Genomic DNA, 21358 nt, shown 5'->3' on the forward strand with positions numbered 1-21358 from the left:
GCTGCCTTGTGGAACCAGCATAACTGGGGTGAGGGTGGGAGTAGACAAAAGGTGATGTGGGCAAACTGCAACAGGGAACAGTCAGCCCCTCCATATTCACAGGTTCTGTGTCCAGAGATTCAACCAAATGCAGATTTTTAAAACTTCCAGAAACAAACAATATAAGAACTATTTACCTAGCACATGCATTGTATTAGGTATTGTAAATAATATAGAGATGATTTAAAGTGTATGGGAGGATGTGCGTAGGTTATATGCAAGCACTACGCCATTTTATATAAGGAACTTGAGCAGCTTAGGATTTTGGTGTCCTTGGGGGTCCTGGAACCAATCCTGTGCGGATACTGAGGAATGACTGTATTAAATAACAACAAGATCACAGTGGGAAAGTCATTCTTTTTTCAGTATCTCCCAGTCCTTCCAATCAGCCAAGGAGAAAGTCTCCAAGGATACCAGTAACACCTTTTTTAATATCTGTGGGTTTCTCTCTCTCTTTTTCTTTTATTTTTAACCTGAAGAAAGCTGGTATTGGGCTCAGAACTTCTACAGGCAACAGTATCCAGCCAGAATTTGAGAATATTATTTTGTTTCCATTTTATTTATTTTGGTCAGTTGCTTTTTATTTGTGGTAAGGGGTTCTGACTCCATGTATGTTTGGATATTGCTGATGGGAGTGCAAACTGGTTCTGGAGAAACTCTGGAGATGTGTTTGAAACTTTCTGATAAAGTGATTATCTGGGAGCAGGATGGCAATGGGGGCCTGATTGCAAAGGGGCACAAGGAAACTCATGGCGGTGATGGAAATGCTCTGTGTCTTGACTGAGGTGGGAGATACGTGGATGTGCATATTTGTCAAAATGTATTGCACTGTACACTTTAAATGGGTGGATTTTATTGTGTGTAAATTATACCTCAATAAAATTGATATAAACACACATGTATTTAAATTTAAGTCAGCCCCCTAAGGCTGACTTAAGATGTTATATACATAAGATATACGTACTTGGGGCGGCCAGATGGCTCAGTTGGTTAGAGCGCGAGCTCTGAAAAACAGGGCTGCCGGTTCAATTCCCACATGGGCCAGTGAGCTGTGCCCTCCACAACTAGATTGAAGATACCGAGCTGCTGCTGAGCTGTCAGAGGGGCAGCCGGATGGCTCAGTTGGTTAGAGCCTGAGCTCTCAACAACAAGGTTGCCGGTTCAATTCCCACATGGGATGGTGGGCTGCACCCCCTGCAACTAAGATGGAAAACGGCGACTGGACTTGGAGCTGAGCTGTGCCCTCCACAACTAGATTGAAGGACAACGACTTGGAGCTGATGAGCCCTGAAGAAACATACTGTTCCCCAATAAAAAAAATTTATTAAAAAAAAAGATATATGTACTTAAGATATTAGGTACAGATGCTCTGTGGGGTGTGGCCAAAGTCATAAGGAAACAGAGTCAATGAATAAGTGGATAGATAGGAGAATGAATGAATGAATGAGTAAATGAGCAAGTGAATGAATATCTATCCCATATATGGTAATGAGTCCATTCTACATGGCCCCAATACATCAGGCGGTCCTGATCAGGGTTGTCCTACCTCAGCTTGCGTAACTCCTGTGATGGGGTGCTCCCACCTCATAGTCTTTTCCATTGTCTGATCACTAGGACTGCGAAAGGCTTCTCCTTGTATTAGGTTGACCTTCCTGGTGACCCCCTGCCCTCTGTAGCTCCACAGAAACATCTGCTTCCCTACCTGGAGACAGTCCAAATGCCACCTCTCCCAGTCTGCTCTTCTGTGGGCTCTTCATCCCAGATGTTTAGCTGCTCTGCCCACCAGGGTCTGCTTGCACAGTGCTCACATCATGGTGGGGCAGCAGAACAAAGAAAAAGTATACAGGCAAATAAACAAACAATTACAAGCCATGAAGGAAAAACATAGGGTGAGAATAGTGGGGGGACGATGGGAGGGATGAGGAAGCAGAAGCCTAAGGAGTTGACATTGAGCTGAGTCCTGAAGGATGTGAAGGAGCCAAAAGAATCAGAGAAAGGGCATTTCAGCCAGAGACAGGAACACGTGCAAAGGCCCTGAGGTCAGAAAGCATTTGGGAACTGTGAGGCAGCCAGCCTGGCTGGAGTGGGATGAGCTGGGGAAGAGTAGGTCATTCAGGGCACTAATGGTGAGGAGCCTGGAATTGTTTTCTAACGTTGATCCTCAAACACTTTTAAGCAAGGGTGATATGATACGACTTAAATTTTAGTGGACACTCAGTAAATACTTACTGAATTAAAAGGAACTGAAGGCCCTTCTCGTTCCAATAGTTTGGCACTTCCAAAGTGAAAATGATAGGCCTTCAATGATATGCCTGACTGGATTGGAATCTTGGCTCTGCCTCATTCCTGCGGTGTGGCTGTTGGCAAGGGACTTCATCTCACTGTGCCTCAGTTTCCTCATCTGCAAAATGGGGATGTTGTGAGGATCAAATAACTTTATATAGGGAAAGCATTTAAATATGATCATGAGTGCTTTCTGTTTGTTGAGTAAAATAAAAAAGGGTGAGGACACAGAACATGATCCTGACTGCTGCAAGGAGAGTCCGGGGTGGGAGAGGGTGGGTTTCTCAAATACTTGCTACAAAGAGAGAGTCCCTCAGCCAGATCTGGAGGAAGTTAGGAACATTGTTCTTTACATTGCTTATATTGACAGCTACATTTATTTATGTCACATGATACTGATTTTCCATTTAGGCTGACTATGTCAAGTTTCCTTAATTTTTTTTTAAAATTTAAGTAAAACAAAAGCAGATAGATTAAACAATTCAAAAACAATGATCCCCTAAGGTCGTACCAAGTCTTCCTGTCTCAAGTGACCCAAATTGTGAAGGCGTCTTGTGATGGGATTTTAAGAAACCTTTCTCTAAGCTCACTTCCTCATTGTGCTCTTGGGGAACTGGGGCCCTACTATGAAGGTTCTGGAAAGGGCTGGTGGAGTCCCAAATCTGGGGGTCTTTGGAGTCTTTCCTCTCTCTATCCCTCAGATCCAGTTCCATCCACTGGAAAATTCTGGGGCTCCATCTTCAAATTTCATCTAGATTCTCATCACTTCTCTCCACACTGGTCAGATCCATCAGCCATCACCTGGGCCTGGTGACAGCAGCAGTCTCCGCCTTCACTCCTCCCGGTCCCTCTCCACTCAGCAGCCTCACCATGACTCCCAGGTCACTTTGGAGGAAAAGCCAAAGTCTTCCGTGCCTACGAGGCCCCTCCCAAGCTGAAGGTGTCCACCTCTTCCGCCTCATCACCTGACCTGTAAACCTTGTCCCATCCTGGCTGCCCCACCACACTGGGGTGTAGACCCATGTTAGGTGTCCCTGGGCAAGCCAGCGACCTGCTCCCAGCCTGTGTCCTCATCTGGAAAGAGGTAAGACTAAGGAGAGTGATCAGCCCTTGGGGAGTGACTATGCTTGTCTCTATTTTACAGACAAGGAAACAGGCTCACAGAGGTGAATTTATCTCTGGGACAGCTGGAGCCACAGTTTGCTCCTCTGCAAAATGAGGACAATAACGCCTCCCTCCTAAGGTTGTTGTGAGGACTAAATTCGTTACATAAAGCCTTTAAGCACTTAGTGTGTCTGACACATAGTAGGTGCTACTATGTTGGCTACTATTACTGTTCTGAATTGAAAGGTGAACTTACTTACCCAGGTCCCGCAGCCAGTAGATGGCAAAGCCAAGATTTAAACCCAGGTCTGTCTTAATCCCCTCACTTCCATAAAATAATAAAAATAATAGTAATGGCAACAACAACACAACAGTAACAGTAACACCACCACCACCAATAATAGTATTTTCCATTCCGTTTAGTAGCACTCAGGGTTAGTATAAGGTTATCAGGTGGCAGCACCTGCCTAGTGCCCACGACCAGAACTAGGGCCACAGATTCCGCCAGCCCTCTCGTTTCCTCCGCAGGGAGAGGTTGGAGGCCAGCACAACCTCCTGCTGGGGCATCCCCCAATTCCGCTGCCTAGGGAGTCAAGCGTGGGACCCTGGGAGGCCCGGGGAGCCCCCTGGGGGAGGCGAGCCTGGCTCGGGCTCTGGACGTTGCTGCACGGCCTGGAAGACATTACACGGCTGTCGGCCGGGGGGCGTCGCTCGGAGTTCCGGAGGGGGTCCCGGCGGTGGACGCGCCGGGTGAGGGGACGGCCCGCCACAAAGCGCGCTTTGTTCTGTGCTCCCCCCGGGAGCTGGAACCAATGGATTGGCGGCAGCTGAGGTCATCTGTCAGGCAGCGCCGGGGGTCAGGCCCAGGGAAGGGGCTGCGAGGGCGGGGGCGGATGGGCCCTCGGGGGTCGGTGTGTGCGGGCCCATTAACCAGGCTGCTCTTGCCAGGCACTCTGCGGCACGTCGCTGCTCCGTTAGGGGCCTCAGTTTACCCATCTGCCCAACCGGGAAGATTATTCCTGCTCTGTCCACCTCTCTGGACTACTGTGCCAAGGATGGAAGCGACGGTGGTGGTGATGATGATGATGATGATGATCGTGGTGGTAGTGATAATGACAGCCTTTCTGTAATGAGACTCTCTACCTTCCTGCAGAATGGAAGTGCTACAGCCAGGATTCGAACCCCAACAGCTGGGTCTGACCAAGGCTGGCTCTGACCAAGGAGTTTACAACACACAGTGCATGTGTATGGGAGGCAGGTAGGGATGCCTTGCAGCCTCCTTCGGGCCCCAGGGGAGTCAGAACCTCCTCCTGGTTCCCTGCTTTGACCCTGGATACGACTTTGTGTGCTTTTTGCCAGGGCTGACAGGTGGAGCTGTCCAGACCTGAGTACAGGGACCTCTTGGAGACTATCCTCAGGGCCCCACCTGGTCCAAGGTAGAGCAGGTCTGAAGCCCTGCCCCTTGCCCCCCAGATAGGTATTATTTTCCTGCTGGAGACAGAGCAGGGTCTGAACACTTACATCTACCCCCATAAAAGTAGCTCCCATTTACTCAATCAGTCACACCCTCATTAGTGTGTGCCTCAGCATTCCCATTCGTAACACAAAACGATTAGGCTTCTAAACACTCAGTGCAGGGTCCTCTGGGGTGTGAGACCATCAAGTCCAGGATGCCCCAGAAATTGCCCATAATATTTGTGTGTTTCTGGAGAAAGGGATCATGGCTTTCTTAGGATTCTCAACCATGTTCATGACCCAGAAAGAAAAAGGTTAGGAAGACGCACTGTTTGGAGTGTAAGGAAAAAAAGCAGCTCCCAAACTCTGCTGGAGGGAGGGGTACTTGGAACCGCCGCTCTGGAAAGCAATCTACCAGTACCTCAGAAGCTGCAAACTGAGCTATGTATTGGCCAGGCTGTCCACTCCTAGGTACACAGTTGAGAGAGCACAGAGAGTGATAGGTGAAGGTGTTCAGAGCAGCAAAATACTTAACTGTAAACCCCCAAATGCCCATTAACAGAATGACTAATGATTACAGTCAGACCCTGGAACATCATGCAGTAATGAAAAGAATAAGGTAAGCCTCTAGGGAATATAGTCATTCAACAGCTATTTATTGAACACTTACTATGTACCACACTGTTTTTGGCACTGGGCCTGCAGTGATAAACAAGACAGATCAAGTCCTGTCTCAAGAACTTACATTCTAGTGGGTGAAAGTCATAAACTGACACAGAAGATAATTTCAGGGAGTGTGATAAATAACATGAAGAAAACTGAGTAAGGTGATAGAATGATGGGAGAGGGAGATGTTTCAGATGGTATGGACAGGGAAGGCCCCTCTGAGGAAGTGACTAGAATGAGGGAGACTCTGGGAGAAGAGCAGACACGAATGAGGGGGATGACTAGGGCACATGCTAGGGAATAAGTGCAACCTGCAAAATACTGTAGAAAAGAAAAGCATTCTTTACTTACACACATATACACACTGCACAGTTGAAAAAGTTCTGGAAGGGTATATGCCAAATTCACAAAGGTAATTGTTCCAATTAGGGAGGACGAAGAGACAAACAAAACAGTTGACTCATGGTGGGCTTGCTTCAGCTTGCCTCTAATATTTCCATTTTTAAATATTTAATTACTTAGCATTTTACTATCTTAATGTTTTAAAGGTGAATTTCATGTATAACGTGAAATTGAAACAATTGTTTAAATCTAACACAGTGAAGAAGTTCGGTTCCAGGGTCGTAAGGGAACGAAGGGGTCCCCACAATACTGCCTTTCATTGGACCCAAGTTCCTGGGGACAGCCGTTTGTTTGGGGAGGGGTGTCACAATTGGATCAGGGGAGCCCAGAAAAGACATGTGGCTCAGCCTGGAGGATCAGGAAGCTTGGAGGAGGTGTCACCTTTGCTGAGCCTGACACCTTCTGGCCCAGCTCTCCCAGTGTAGACTAGGAGACAGCCCTGGAGAAGCTGTAATGTGTGCAAGGCCACGGAGCGAGAGCAGTCAGAATAAGTAGAACTTCCCAGCTAGGTCTCCTTCTTACACCCAGAACCCCTGCTTCTCTGGGCAACTGATGGGCCCCTCTCAAAATTCAGGTCCCTCCATCTATCTTTCCCATAGATCTGCGGGTTAGAGGCCCAGCCCTGTTCCAGCAGGCCAGAAAGCAGCGCCACCTGCTGGCGTAAGAGGGAAACGCAGCTTTCGGCTCAAAACTCAGCTCTTCCTTAAGAATGACCAACCCCTCCCACTCCAAGTCTGTTCTGCACCTCCAACCCAGTGCTTACTTAGCAGGGCCCCTAGCATTGCCTGCTTGAGTCTTATCTGCAAGAAGAAAAAGCCCTTTCAGGAAGGAGCAACCATTCAGTCACTCTAGCCAATGGGTGCAGGAGACGATTACACATGTGAGACACTGGCACCTCATGACAGCACAGACAAATCATGTCCTTAGCTTCCTGAATCTTGGTACAAATCTTAGGGATAGACAGTTCATTTGACAGCTTAGAAAAAGTCCCCAGGGAAGGGCTTGTCCAATGTCACAGTGGAATGAGTGTACAAGCTGGCCCCAGACCACAGATCTTCTGGGCGCCAGCCCAATGGGGGTGGAGCGGGTGTCACCATGTTTGCAAATAGTTGACATGGTCTATCTAGATCAGCTGCTCAGCCTGTGGTCCCTGAACAGCAGCAATAGCACCATCACCTGGGAATGTGTTAGAAAAGCAAATTCTCAGGCCCCACCCGACCAACTGAATAAGAAACTCTGGGGGTGGGGCCCAGCCATCTATGTTTTAGCAAACCAGTCTGAGAACCTGAACCACTGGTCTAAAGCAATTACACCATCCCCCCACCCCCCCTTTTTTTTTTTTTACTAAATAAACTTTTATTTGGGAATGATTTTTGATTTACAGAAAAGTTGCCAAGATAGTACAGAGCGCCCACACACTTGGCACTCAGTGTATCCCAACATCCACATCTTACACCTTACATGGTACATTTGTCACAACTAAGAGACCGACATTGGTATGATATTATTAACTAAAAACCAGAACTTAGTCAGATTTCCAGTTTTTCTACTGTCTTTTTATCCTTCCAAGATCCAATCCAGGATATCACATTGCATTTAGGACTACGATTCTTTTAAATTCTATTGGTTACCTCAGTCATTTTTCCTGGTGACAGAGAACGGGTGGGAGAATTATTGTCCTCATTACTGACCTGAGGAAACTGAGGCTTGAAAACACCAACTGACCAAGATCACTTAGCAGGGCAGGGAGAGCAAGGCCTACCGCACTTGCACCTTTGCTCTACCTGTTCTTCCCTTCCCCCGAGGACTCTTGGTTTTCAGAGGCCTCTGGAATATCCCACCGGGCCTACCCCAACCCAGCAGTGCAGACAATGGGAGATGCCCCTATAAGAGTGGGACCAGCCCTGGGGGATCCATCCCCCACCCATCACCTCTTCCCCCAGATTTGAGGGCCAGGACAATGTCTTAGCGACTTTAGCTGAGGCAGAGTGAGGCCCTGTGTGTGTGGTAATGTTATTTGCCGATGCAAATCATTTGTGATAGATGAAAACTGCCACAAATTATTTTCAGTGTCTCTAAGAGGAATAGTCTGTTTCCATGCTCCTTGAATCAGGCCAGCCTTATGATTTGCTCGGACAAAAAGAACTTAGCAGAATGATGTTGTACCAATTCTGGGCCTAGAACTCAAGAAGCTTTGTAGCTTCTCATTCTCTTAGAATCCTGAGTCCCTCAGTGATTAAGCCTGAGTTAACCTGCTGGAGAGGCCACATGGAGGAAAACCAAGTCATCCAGCCAACGACTTGCCAAATGCCGGATAAGTGAGTTAGACCATCCTAGACCATACAACCCACCTGAGGTGACAGCTGATTGCACGAGTCCCAGGAATGACCCTGGGCAACATCCACAGAACTATCCAGATAAGCCCGGCCCGAACTGCCTTCCCACAGAATTGTGGGCAAATAAATGACTTGTTTTTAGCTGCTAAGTTTGAGGATGACTTGTTACACGGCAACGGCTAACTATACACAATTCCTCATTTTTCTCTTGGTAATGGGATTCTGTTTTATCTCGGGAGGCAGTGTGCCAGTCCCAGGAGATGGGCTATGGTTGATCTACTCAGTTGTGACAATTCTGTTCCCTGCTATCTTAGCTTTCTTTGCTACTAGGGTTAGTAATGGTAGTTGGTTTAGGCCACGGAGACCTAAATGGAAATATGCAGGGAGAAAGAGCAGGAAACATGCCTCTGAAAAAGGTTTGACCTGATGATAGACGTTCATTGGTCTAGCTGGCTGACCCATCCTCTTCCCCCACTTGTTTCTTCCTTAAACACAGACATGATTCATGGTGATACAGCAGCCATCTTGTGACCAAGAAGTACCAAGCAATGAGAGAAAGACTAAAAGGATCACAGAGAAGTGTGCCCTACCTTTGCTGCGTGGCTAAACTAATACCATTAGCACCTGTCTCCAGGACTGATGCTATGTGGAAAAACAAACTTCTCTTTGTCTAAGCCGCTGTAACCTAGGTTTTCCTTTACTTAGAGCTAAATGTATTCCGCACAATAGGATATACAAGGACAAAAATGCAGAAGGATCCTTGTTCTTGGGAATCTGAAGCCACAGCACGGGGCTCTCCAAACCCATCTCCTTTCTCATTTCATCCTCTCAATAATCCCTCAAGAGCAAAGACATGACCCAGTTTCATAGCAGTGGGAACTGGGCCTCCTACACCACACATAATGAGTCTAAGGTCTTGCAGCTCACCAAGAGGGAGTTTAGAGTCAGACACTCCCTCCAAGTGCAAAGAGAATGCACCCCAGCTACACCTTCTGCAAGGCCCAGTGCACTGGAGGCCAGGTGTGTTTTTTGGGCTCTTGGGAGTGGTGGTAGGTGCCAAGGAGGCTATTGCAAGTCCGGCGTGGAAGCACCCAGGTATACCCTTAGGTCCGAGAGGGTGGACTGGACAAGCTTGGCGGGGATGGTCTCTCGCTGTAGCTGCTGGTAGGCTGCATAGCGGTGGCAGCCCCCAAAGGAGTAGAAGTAGTCACCACCCTGGGCCCCTTTGATCCAGAGGACGTCGATGGGAGGTACACTGTCTGGGTCCTCCTGGAGAGAAGAAGGCATAGGGTGAATGAGCATGGAATAAGGCTTGACAGTTCGCAAAGCAGACTTTGTTAGCCTGTGTTGAACTCCTACAGGGTGTGCACACTGGCTCACGCTGGCTTGTGAGAGACACTGTTAAATATTCAGGAATTCTGTGAGTTGGTTGACATCACCTCGGTAGCTTGAAAATCAACCATGTCGAGAGTATTTACACTGGGGAAATGAGAAGATGATACAAGTCAGAACTTTTCCCCCTCTAAACACCAGGTTGTTAAACATTTATCAACATACCATATACATATACATCTGCATATACATATACACACACTATATATCTGGCAATATTCTAGACTCTGGGAATAAGGGACAGCTGAAATGAGACACAGCCCCTGCCTTCATGGGCTTTCGCATAGTGGGGCAGATGGAAGGAAGAAGTGAGCGTTAGAGTGATAAATGCCATAAAGACAATAACACAGGTTGACATGACAGGTATAGGGTTCCACAAGGCCTCGCTGAGGTGACAGTGGAACAGAGACCTGAACATAGAGAAGTCCACTTGGGAAGAGAGAGAGGTGGAATAGTTTAGAGTAAGAGCCTGACTGCCAGGTTCAAATCTCAGCTCTGTTACTTAGCTGCTACATGATCTTGGGCAATTAATCTCTTTGTGCCTCAGTTACCCCATCTATCAAATGGGGATGAAGAAAACATACCCACCTCATAGAACTGTTGGATTAAATGAGTTAATACATGTAAAGCACTCTGATTGCTTGGCACATGGAAAGTACTCAATAATAAATGCTGTGAATTACTGGAGGGAAGAGCATTCCAGGTAGAGGGAACAGCAAGTGCAAAAGACCTGAGGCCAGAACAAGTTCACTGTGTTGGAGGCATGGCAAGAAGGCAATGTAATGAGTGGACTCAAGGAGGGTGGAGGAATAGAAGAGGTCAGAAAGGTCAGCAGGAGCCATACGGTACAGCTTTGTTTCTCAGAGCAGTGGGTAGGCCCTGGAGCATTTCAAACAGGGTGAGGGGTGACATGATTTAATGAACATTCTATTAAGTTGTCATGGGAGATCAGCCTTGGTGGGGTGGACAAAGGCAAAACTTGGGAGGATACAGGCGAGGCCTCAGTGGGTATTTAGCAGGAGACACTGGCTGCGTGAGGGCAAGGAAGAGAAAGGGAGAGGTGGACAGATTTGGGACATGTTTAGGGGGCAGATCCAAGCAGACTGGCAGAAATGTGAGAAGAGAAGGAGAATCTAAGTTGATTTCCTGCCAGGTGGAGAGTGGGTGGTCCTCTAAGTAGGAAAAGCCTGGGGCAGGGCCAAGTTGGGGGTAGAGGACGTTGGGGAGACCATATGAAGTGTGAGCTGGCTAGAAGGCCTCCCACCACTGGCCCATGGGTTCTCTCTTATTGTGCTGCTTTGATGGATTCATTTATCCATTTATTCCAGAAATGTTTATTAAGCAGTAAGTTATAAACAGTTTTGAGCCGGGGCTCTGGAACCAGGCAAACCTGAATTTGAATCTCAGCAATGCCACAGAGCAGCTGGGGGACCCTGAGCAAGTGGCCTTGCCTTTCTAAGCATCATTCCTCATCTGTAAAATGGGAGTAAGACACTCTATAGGGCTGTTGAAAAGTCAAGAAGTTGATGCAAGGGAGGCATGGAGAACAGCCTGCCTGGTGAGAGTGGAACACTAATGAGCGACAGTGTGCTGGCTGCTAGTGGCATGATAGAGGGTGGGCAGAATGACAGCTCCCAAGGATGGCCACATCCTAATCCCTGGAGCCTGTAAATATGTTACCTTACATGGCACAAGGGACTTGGCAGAGGCAATTAAGCTAAGGATCTTGAGATGGAAAATTATTCTAGCACAAGATGATGTCTGATGTTGCTGGCTTTAAAGATGGAGGGAAGACACCATGAGCCAAAGAATATGGTGGCCTCTAAAAGCTGGTAAATGCAAGGAAATGGACTCTCCCCTAGAGCCTCCAGAAAGGAATCCAGAAGGAATGGAACCCTGCTGACACCTTGACTTTAGCCCAGAGAGACACACTATGGACTTTTGACTATAGAACTATAAAACAAGAAACCTGTATTGTTTTAAGCCACTAAGTTTCCGGTAATTTGTTACAGTAGCCATAGAAAACTAATACCTATGGTAAGCAAAGACAGGTCTGGTTCTTGCCCTCACAGAGCATATGGTTCTAGGGTAAAAGACAGATGTCTAAACAGCCCATTAAAACACAGTGGGAACAGAACTATGGAGGCAGGCATGCAAGTGGCTAGGGGCCCACAGGAGGTCCCTAACCTAGTAGGGGCCACCAGGGAACACACTGATCCTGAGACAGGAAGACTGAGGTGTTAGAAATCATAAAGAAAAGATGGAAGAGTTTTCCTGGCAGGGAAAAAGCCTGTGCAAAGGCCCAGGCGTGGGAGAGATCCTGTATGGCTAGATCCTTCAAAAACAGCCAGGTACTGAGCTAGTGCTGAGGAAACAGCCAAGAGAGGACACCGTCTCGGCTCTTGTGGAGTTCCCATGAGGTGGGCGCAGACAGACAATGAAACACCAACAAATAAAGAAGTAATATAATCTCAGGTGGAATAAGTGCTTCATGGAGAAATAGCTCAGGTTAATGGGGCAGCTAGAGAGGCCAGGGCACCACCAGCCAGGGAGGACAGGAAGGCAGACACCTGAACCGGATGAAGGAGCAGACCCCGCGGCTATCTGGGGAAGCTGTTCCAGGCGGTGGGAACAGCAGTGCAAACTTTAGGATTGAAAGACATTTGGGGGAGCTGTAGAGGTGTTTGGTGGGGCCTTGGGTCTCAGATGGTTACCTTCCAAGGGTTTGGGGGAAGGGGACAAGAAGCCATGCAGACCTAACCTGACACATATGTGCCCCCTCTCCCCCAAAATTCCTGCCACGATTCTTGAACACCCTCCTTCAGTGATGGGACTAACTGGTCCCCTCCCTGTTCCAACTCAAACTCCCAGCAGACATGACATGCCCAGTCCCCCTACCACTGACTGTCACAACCATAAGTGACAGCACAGCTTATCTCCAGATAGAGTGGTGGCCATGCTGCTGGGCCCTGGGAACAGGCTATGCCACTTCATAAGTGCCTGACCTTGAACAAGTTGCTTAAATCCGCCTCAGTTTCCTCGTCTGTAAAAGCGGAACAATATAGTAGGATCTACCTCATAGGGTTAGCATGAAGAAACTACACAGCTCTTGAGCCACTGCAGCTCCTCTTCTTTATAAGAGTTGGCGATCGTTATTTTAATCATCTCGTCCAATTCACCTTGCTCAAGTGAGAAAACAGGCCCAGAGAGGCTCAGCCACTTGTTCAAGGTCACACAGCAAATGCTGACCTCCGGCGGAGCCGGAGGTCGCGTCCAGTGCGACCTCCGTCCTCCGGAGCCCTACCTCCAGCCGGCCTTCCCGGGGCCTTACCCGGATCGTGTCCACGAGGCTCTGCACCTTGGCCGGGTTCAGCACAGACGGCAGCGGCCGGATGAGCACGCTCAGCGGCACGTTGTGCACCGCGGCGATGCAGCCCGAGTGGATGCTGCCTCCCAGAGCGCCGCTGCTCGGCCCGGGTCCTTCGGATTCCCCCCGGCCCGTTCCTGCCATGCCCAGGGATCTTCCAGCTCGCAGCCCCATAGCGCCGCCGCCGCAGGCCGCGCCTCCTCCCCGGGGCTTTAACCCGGCCGGGCCATACCATTCCGCGCGGGAGGGCGGGGGGTACGGGCCAGAAAAAGGTTTCCCTTGGCCCCGCGGTGATACGGCCCATCCCCGCGCCCCCCCAGCCCGACGTCTGCCGGGCTCATTGGGCGCTGCCAGACAGGCGCGGGGCTCCGACTCTCCGCCGGGGGGCGCCTCGCCGCCTTCCTTCTGCCGTGCGGTGTCCTGGGAGTGGAAGCGCCCGGACCCGCTGACTCAGGGTGAGTTTGCAGGTCGTGGGGCGGGAGGGCGCGGGTGACGCACAGTCCGGGGTGACTCAGGCCCGCCGGGTCAGGAGCCGAGGAGGTTAGGGGGCGGGAGGGAGCGGAACCTGCCGAGCGAGGATGAGTCGGCAAAACCCACAGTACTTGGCGGTCCGGCCGTGGGAGCCCTAGCGATAATGACCCTGGAGGTGATAATACCAACAGTAAAACTACGAATCTGGTGCTGTGTCAGACACTGTTCTAAACACTTTTGCATGCACGTCAAAACAGCCTTGCACGATAGGTATGATTATTCCCCTTTTTATCAATAATTTTTTTGGTTATTTCCTTTTTACAGATGAGGAAACAGGTACAGTGATTTGCCCAAGGTCATGGAGCTAGGAAGTGGCTGAAGCAGGGTTTAAATCCAGGTAGGCTGGCTCCAGGGTACACGCTCTACCTCACTGATGACTGATTCCGTACAGCAAAACTGGCATAAGGAGGCTTCTGGGATCTTGCTGGCAGTGTGTGGGCACTGCCCTAACGTTCCACACTAACTGTCGCATCGCATCCTGACATCACCACAAGCAAGCAGATGTGGTTTTTGAACCGTTTGTCCAAGGTACAGCAGCTGAAAATGAAAATCAGGTCATCTGAGGCCAGAACTCTGGGCCACTTAACCACGAACACCTGCTTACAGATGTGGACACCGAGGTTACAGGGGGTCGTGGTGATGACTTAGGTCCAGACACGCTGACTGCCAGCCCCACTTTCTTCTGTTTAAAGCCCTCTGTCCCCTTGGGCCCATGTTCGGCAGCCAGTGTCCCCTGGAACCCAGGGAGGCAGGCAGAGGCCCCTAGTTTAAATTCCAGGTGTTTATCAGCATCTTTGTCAGCGTCAGGGATTGAGCACAGATTGGTCTGGGTTCAGGTCCCATCTGGCCACCCCCTAGCTGTGTGGTCTCAGGCAAATTGCTTAACCTCTTTGAGCCTTAGCCTTCTCTTCTGTGAAATGGTTGTGGGAAGCTTGTGGTGACACTCAGAGATAATGGCTGATGGAGGGCTGGGTGGGCTGTAAATCAGTGTTTACGTAGTGGTAACCAAGGTAGGTGAGTGAGTAATTTTATCATGAACACCCAGAGTGCTGAAAGAGAGGCCATGTTTGACTAAGAGCAACGGAAAAGGCTCTCTGGAGGAGGGACATTCAAACTGTCAAGTGGCTTGGTCCTGGAGAGGGAGAGAGAAGTGGGTGATGATTTAGGGTGTAGGCTCTGGAATCACTTGAATAGTATGGGTTCAAATCCCGGCTCCATCTACTAGCTGTGTAACCTGGGGGCAGGGGAGGGGTTACCCAACTTCTCTGTGCCTCAGTTTCTTCTCCGAGTTGCCAGGGAGAATAAATGAGAATGACACTTTCACGTGTTCAGAAAGGTACCTGACACTAGGAAGTGCTGAATAAAAGGTGATGTAAATGGCATTCATCCATGGAAGCAGCTTGAGCAAAAGCAGGGAGGTGAGACAGTCTCAGATCTGGCCGAAGAAGGCATGTCTGGTTTGGTTGTCCTCCTTCTTACCCTAGTTGTCACCTGCATGGGGAATGCCTAATCACCCTCTCAGCGGGAGGAAACTAAAGATGGTAACCACTGGGGGGTGGGGGGTGGCGCTGCTGCATGGGTGGGTTACTGATACTTTCTGAACCCTCTGCCAAATGGCATAATACTGTCCATCGCTTGAAGTTGTAGTGAGGGTGAATTGCGAGTAAGCACATAATAAGTGCTCTGTGAATGATGTGACACCCATTTCGCTGTGGAAGATCATTCACCTTGGGTTCTGAGTCTCTTGCAAGCCTTAGAATGCTGCGGCATTATGCATTTCACTTGAACCCTTTCCCTTGCCTCAGTTCCAAAATATAATCCCTTGTGAGAACCTAAATCATACTTCGTTTCTGAAAATAAAACTGATACCCACTCCTCAACCCCAGAATTATTGAGAATTAGAGAATTTTATCAAGAGGGAATGTGTCCCTTCTAGAACCACTTCCTCATTACAGAAAGTAAGAAGAGGCAGAACAGCTTCTGGGATGGAAAAATGGAGATTTGACCTGAATCTCTCATCATGGTATGCCCAGTGAGGCCCCCATTCCTGGTATCAAGTTCTGTCTGTCAAGATACCTATGGTTCAACTCAAAATGGCTTAAACTTTAAAAAGAGTTGTTTACCTCCAAAGATGTTTTGAGGTAGGTGTATCCATAGTTGGTAAAGAGGTAGTTGAACAATGTCATCCAAGATCCAGTTCTTTCCCTCTTTGGAAAGAACCTCTGTGTTCCAGTTTTTATCCTCAGGCTTGCCCCTTATGGCCCCAAGATAGCTGTTATAGCTCCAAACATCACTATACAACAATTTTCAAAGGTATAAGTTATGATATCCCTTTGTGCCTCTTTTTAAGAGTGAAGAAACCTTTTCTAACCACTGCCTACAATCCTACCCCCTTGCTCAGGAGCCTTTTCCTAATAAGAACTATATCACATCTGTGCCTAAACCAGTCCCTAGCGAGGGGAGTAGGATTACATGATTGGCTTGGCTTAATTGATACTCGTCTCTGGGCTTATGAAGGTTTACCTCCGCCGAAGTTCATGGCCTCTGATCCTTGAACAGAACTGGCAAGGCCTGGTAGCTGCAACCTAGTTTTCCTGTGGGAAACCTCGCTCCCCTGCTCTCAGGGCTGTGTGGTTGGTGGGCAGACCCCATGGTGGGGGGATGGTGAGGAGGAAGGGGGACCTGCTCAGTCAGCAATTGCATTATATTGGCGCATCTCTCTCTAAACCAATGAGACTGAGACTTACGTCTCTTGTTGGGATTAAAATGAGGTACCTTCCTCTGAGGCTAATTTAAATCTGGAACTTAAAGCTGGAGAAATTTTGGGATATACACAATATCCTTGTGTTTTAGTTTGGATCCTTCCAAAAGTAGACCCCGAGACAAGGACTTGTGTGCAGGTAGTTTATGTGGGAGGTGTTCTAGTTATTATTGCTGTAAAACAAACCACTCCAAAACTTAGTAGCATAAAACAACCATTTTATTAACCTCACAGATTCTGTGGGTCAAGAATTCAGACAGGGCACAGTGGTGACTGCTTGTCTCTTCCCTACAATGTTTGTGACATCAGCGGGGAGGTGATTCAACAGCTGGGGTGACTTGATGGCAGGGGCTGGAATTACCTGGAGGTGACTTCACTTACAAGTCCAGCGGGTGGACTGCCAGTCAGCCAGAACACCTCCATGTGGGCTCTCCAGGTGGCCTGGGCTTCCTTATGACATGATGGCTGACTTTCAAGAGTGAATGTCCCAAGAGAATCTGCAAAAGCTTCATGGTGTTTTCTAGTCTAGTCTTGGAAGTCATATAGCATCATTTCTGCAGCATTCTATTTGCAGGAGCTGTCACAACCCTCGCACCACACCCCCAAGCTCTCGGGAAGGGACTCAGTCTCCTCATGGGAGGAGTAGCAAGGTTCTAAATGAGCTGTGGGTGGGAGGCATTGTTGTGACCATCTTTGGAAGACACATCTGCTATAGAGGTGATTCCAGAAAGGACTGGGGAAGGGAGAAGTGCCAATAAAGGGCATACTGATGAGCAGGTTCCCTTGCTGGACAATTGGGGTCACTCCTGCTGGGGACTCTGAGAAGAAGTGTCATGCATCAGAATTGTCCCTCTGAAGGAGAGGGGCATGGGCATTTATTTACTGACTTCTGTCCCCTATTGGTTAAAGGTGGCCTGAGGATGTTCAATCTTTGGCATTTCTGGGCTGCCTTATACTCAAACTAAGCGAGCATCTGAGGACACAGAAGCTGCTGCCTACTTATGGTGACTTCAGAGGTGGCCCAAGGGAATAAGGGGCAGGACATCAATACATTCCTTTCCCATCCAAACCAGCCAGAGTCCATGTTTGTTGTTTGCAGCCAAAAGCCCTAACTACCTATTCTCCCCATCCTGCTCCTGGGCTCCCTGCCCCACCGTCTCTTCCATTTTTGACAAAGAATCTGGTACATTAGGTATTTGGGTATGTACAGGAGTGTTGGGGGAGATAAAAAAGTATTTCTGTGCCACAAAAGGAAGGAACATTAAAATCTCATATTCCCTTACCCACACAATGCTCTAGTCCATTTCTGTAACAGCTTGGCTTACAGGTTGGTCCCATTCTCTTTCTGTGTTCTTCTCCATCTCTTCCTTGTCCCCTCTGTCAACCCCTAAGTTCCTGTACTTGTTTCAGGCAGAAAGCTTGTCTCTTTCTTCTGCGGGTTCATGCCTGCTGAGCATTTCCTTGGTGTCTTGAGGCAGCTTTGCACTTAAACTGCATCTCCTCACAGGCACAAAATGACTGCCTGTGCCAACTGGGGCAAGCTCCTTCTTTGTTCTTGTCTTAGCTCAAGCTGCTATTGCAAAATTCCATAGCCCGGGCGGCTTAAACAACATCTGTGTCTCACAATTTGGGGAGCTGGAAGTCCGAGATCAAGTCCCTGGCAGATTTGGTGTCTGATGACGGCCCACTTCCTGGTTAGTGGATGGCTGTTTTCTTGCTGTGTCCTCACGTGGTGGTGAGAGAGCTCTTTGGGGTCTCTTCTTATAAGGGCACTAACTCCATTCACGAGGGCTCCACTCTCATAACCTAATTACCTCCCCAAAATCCCACCTCCAAATACCATCACATTGGGGGTTAGGATTTCAACATATGAATTTTAAGGGCACACAAACATTCAGTCCATAGCAGTTCACATCCAGGAAAACAGAAAGAGAGCCTGTCCCCCAGTGATGATGGAATTACAGCTTTTCAGTCTGATTCGGTTAGCTTGAGTCACATGACTACCTGGGATTAATAGCATCTTCAGGGACCTGCTACAGGGCTGAGCTGCTTAAACATGGGTGGAATGTGTCACCCATTGGGATGACAGTGATTGGCTTAGAGGAGACCAATGAGCCACAACCCAGGAGTCAGCCTCTTCTGAGCCACCTACAGTAGATGGGTTAAGTGATGGGTGGCTGTCTGAACAAATGGGAGGTTTGTTGATGAGGAAAGGGTGGAGCAAAGGCCTGGGTATCAATGTCACATCTCCTTGGCCAGCCTTTGATTTTAGCCGTAGTTGTGGTGGGAAGTTCTATGCAAGTGAGAACTCACCTAGCACTGCCAGCTTTCCAGCCCAAGCTTCCAACGCTTCCACATTTTCCATCCCTGCAGGTGCTCTGCCCCTACACAGGCATATCCCAGAGGTGTTGGGGTGTTCACTGATGGAGACAGGAGCTGATGAGTAAAAGCCAGTCTTCTAATGTCACAGGTGGACAGTTGTGAGGGGCGTTCCAGACCATTCATACCTTTCTGGACCCTTCTCAGAGACCATCAGTACCCAGTCCCATTGCTGCAGCAGTGACCCTCTGTCTCATTTTTCTTACCCTGTACTCCTGCTTCCTGGGACCACCTCCCACATAAACCACCTGCACTCAAGTCTCAGATTGCTGTTGGGGAACCAAAATTAAGGCAAAGGGGGAATATCATGGATCACTCTCAATAGTTCTGCACCTTGCCTGGGTTAAAATTACACACATCTTATTAGATGTGTGACCTTGGGCCAGTCACCTGTCTGTGCCTCAGTTTCCTAACCTGCAAAGTGGCCATTATAATGGCACCTAATCAGTAGGGTTGTTAAAAGAATAAAAGAGATGTAGGTAAAGTCCTTAGAACAATGCACAATGCTCGCACATTGTAAGTGCCCAATAAATAGGAGCTGTTTGATAACGTTTTAAATTAATAATAGATCTCGAAGGTCTTTCTGTGTTTGCACTTGCAGACTAGTCTCAATGTATTAGCCAAGACTCTTGTTTGCAAGTGAGAAAGCCAATGTGAATTAGCTTAATAAAAACGGGAACACTTGACTACTCCCTTGAAGGGGGTGGTGGGGTGAAGCTGGGCCTCAGGGCTGGGTGGCTAAGAGGTGAAGCTGGGGTGGCTGCTTCATGGTCACCAGGGGCACAGGCCCTTTTTATCTTTCTACTGTAATCATTCTAGAGTTGATTTTTCCTTCTCAGGGTCACCTTCTGGTTCAAGATTGCTGCTGAAGTGCCAGCCTGGAAGGAGGTGGAGAAATGGAACGGCAGAAGGATCTGACCCTCTCCTTTCTGGATGGTGTCTCAGAAGTTCCGTGTAACACTTTCCCTTGCATGTCATTGGCCAGAACTTGGTCACATGGCTACCGCTGGCTGCAAGAGCAGCAGGGATATGTAGTCTTCATTCAATGAGGCCATATGCTCAGCTAAAATTGGAGTTGTCTTACTAAGGAAGGAGAAAATGGAGCTTGATAAGTGGCTAGCAATCTGAGCCACAGCTCTCAAATTACAGGTCATGACTCAGAGAGAAGGAGACAGAACATTTCCAAGTTCTAGTCAGATGACCACAATTGAACTAATCAGCTATGGCCGTGAGGGACAGAGACTTTAAAAAAAAAAGCAAAAAAAAAGCATGAGCCACCATAGTTTATTATGACTTAAATATATGTTGTTCATTAACAAAATAATTACTGGTCATCTGCTATTGGTTAGGCACCATGCTAGACCCAGGGGATGTAATGATGAGCAAAAAGAGATTTTAGTCTCTGCCTCATGAAGCTTGTAGTCTAATGAGGGAGATAGAATGACCAAAGATTACACTGATTAATGGAAAAGTATACATTAATGGTAAAATGCTGAGAACAAACCGCATGTGGTCCCTGAAGAGGTGACCACACAGCTGGGAGATGATGAAAAGGCATTGACTAGTGAAGGGTGGTGATGATGGCAGATGGAACATGGTACTGGTGGAGAGAACAGCTTACGCAAAGGCCCTATGGCAGGAGGGAGCAAAGTTGCAGAAAAGAGGCAGCTGGAGCTCAAAGAGCAAAGGGCACATGGTTGAAGATTCAGCCGGTGTGATGGAAAGAGCCACACCAGGTAGGGCGTCAAAAGTCACCCTGAGCAGGTTCTACTTTTCCCACACACAGTGGGAAGTCACTGAAATGTTTTAAGCAGAGAAGGGGGATGGGAGTGATATAATCAAATCCGCATTTTTGAAAAGATCTGTGTGGCTGCTGTGGAGAGAGGGAGGGAGGTGGGGGAGGCAAAATGGATCCAGGGAGACCAGTGAGAAGGCTGGTCCTGTTGTCCTGGCAAGAGATGACGGTAGGTATGGACTAGGCTGGAGACTGAGAAGGTAGGAAAAGTCAACAGAACTGCTGATGGATTGGGTAGGGTGGGGCAGACAGAGGTGGGAGAGATGACGTCTGGGTTTTGTGGTTACAAGACTGGATGGGTGCTGGTGCCATTCATGGAGGTGGGAAACCCTGGGGGAGAACCAAATCGTGGCTTCAGACTTGGGCTGGTCTGTGGTGTTTCTGAGATATCCTTGTGGAGGTGGCCTGCTGGGAGACATTGATTTGCAACTCAGAGAGGAGGTCAGAATTGAAGATGTAAATTTGTGAGTCATCTGCATTTGGGTGGAAATGGAAGCCATGGGTGTAATGAGATGGCTTCATGACAGTATACAGTGAGAAGAGGAAAGAACCTTGAGGAATACAAACTGGAACATAAGAAGGAACAGGAAGTGAGTTCCTTCTTTGGGTCTAGGAAGGTAAGTCTGCAGAGTTGCTAGGTAGAGCAGCCAGACAGGTAAGAGGAGAACCAGAGAGCTGCATCATGGAGGTCTTCCTTTCACAGAATTGAGAAAAGCAGACTAGATCAATAACGCTAATTGAGGTGCTCTGGGCTGCAGGTAACAGAGACCTGATTCAACTGACTTACACAATAGACACCCATGTCACAGACCATGAAGTCCAGAGGCAGAGCACTGAGGGCGTTTCAG

At 48.4% G+C, this 21358-nt stretch overlaps 1 protein-coding gene and 1 long non-coding RNA gene across 3 annotated transcripts; one reads left to right on the forward strand and one right to left on the reverse strand.

Annotated features, from left to right (window-relative positions):
- Window positions 1-5518: 5518 nt before the first annotated feature.
- On the reverse strand, window positions 5519-13467 carry SRXN1 (sulfiredoxin 1). 2 transcript variants are annotated; one of them, XM_019755193.2, is made up of 2 exons: window positions 13009-13467; window positions 5519-9554 (listed from the first exon to the last, which is right to left on the reverse strand). In XM_019755193.2, exons 1-2 carry the CDS (start codon window positions 13216-13218, stop codon window positions 9351-9353), a joined length of 414 nt encoding a protein of 137 aa, XP_019610752.1. In that variant the 5' UTR covers window positions 13219-13467; the 3' UTR covers window positions 5519-9350. The 2 variants fall into 2 exon arrangements, with proteins under 2 accessions (XP_019610752.1, XP_074174199.1); XM_074318098.1 differs by having other exon boundaries at window positions 12982-13446.
- LOC109460112 (uncharacterized) lies at window positions 13366-20039 on the forward strand. The gene is made up of 3 exons (XR_002139481.2): window positions 13366-13499; window positions 13840-13912; window positions 19555-20039. It is a non-coding gene; the product is annotated as an uncharacterized LOC109460112 (long non-coding RNA).
- The last annotated feature ends 1319 nt before the right edge of the window (window positions 20040-21358 follow it).

This window comes from Rhinolophus sinicus, linkage group LG13 (genome assembly GCF_036562045.2).
Source record: "Rhinolophus sinicus isolate RSC01 linkage group LG13, ASM3656204v1, whole genome shotgun sequence".
In the NCBI taxonomy this organism is placed as follows: domain Eukaryota; kingdom Metazoa; phylum Chordata; class Mammalia; order Chiroptera; family Rhinolophidae; genus Rhinolophus; species Rhinolophus sinicus.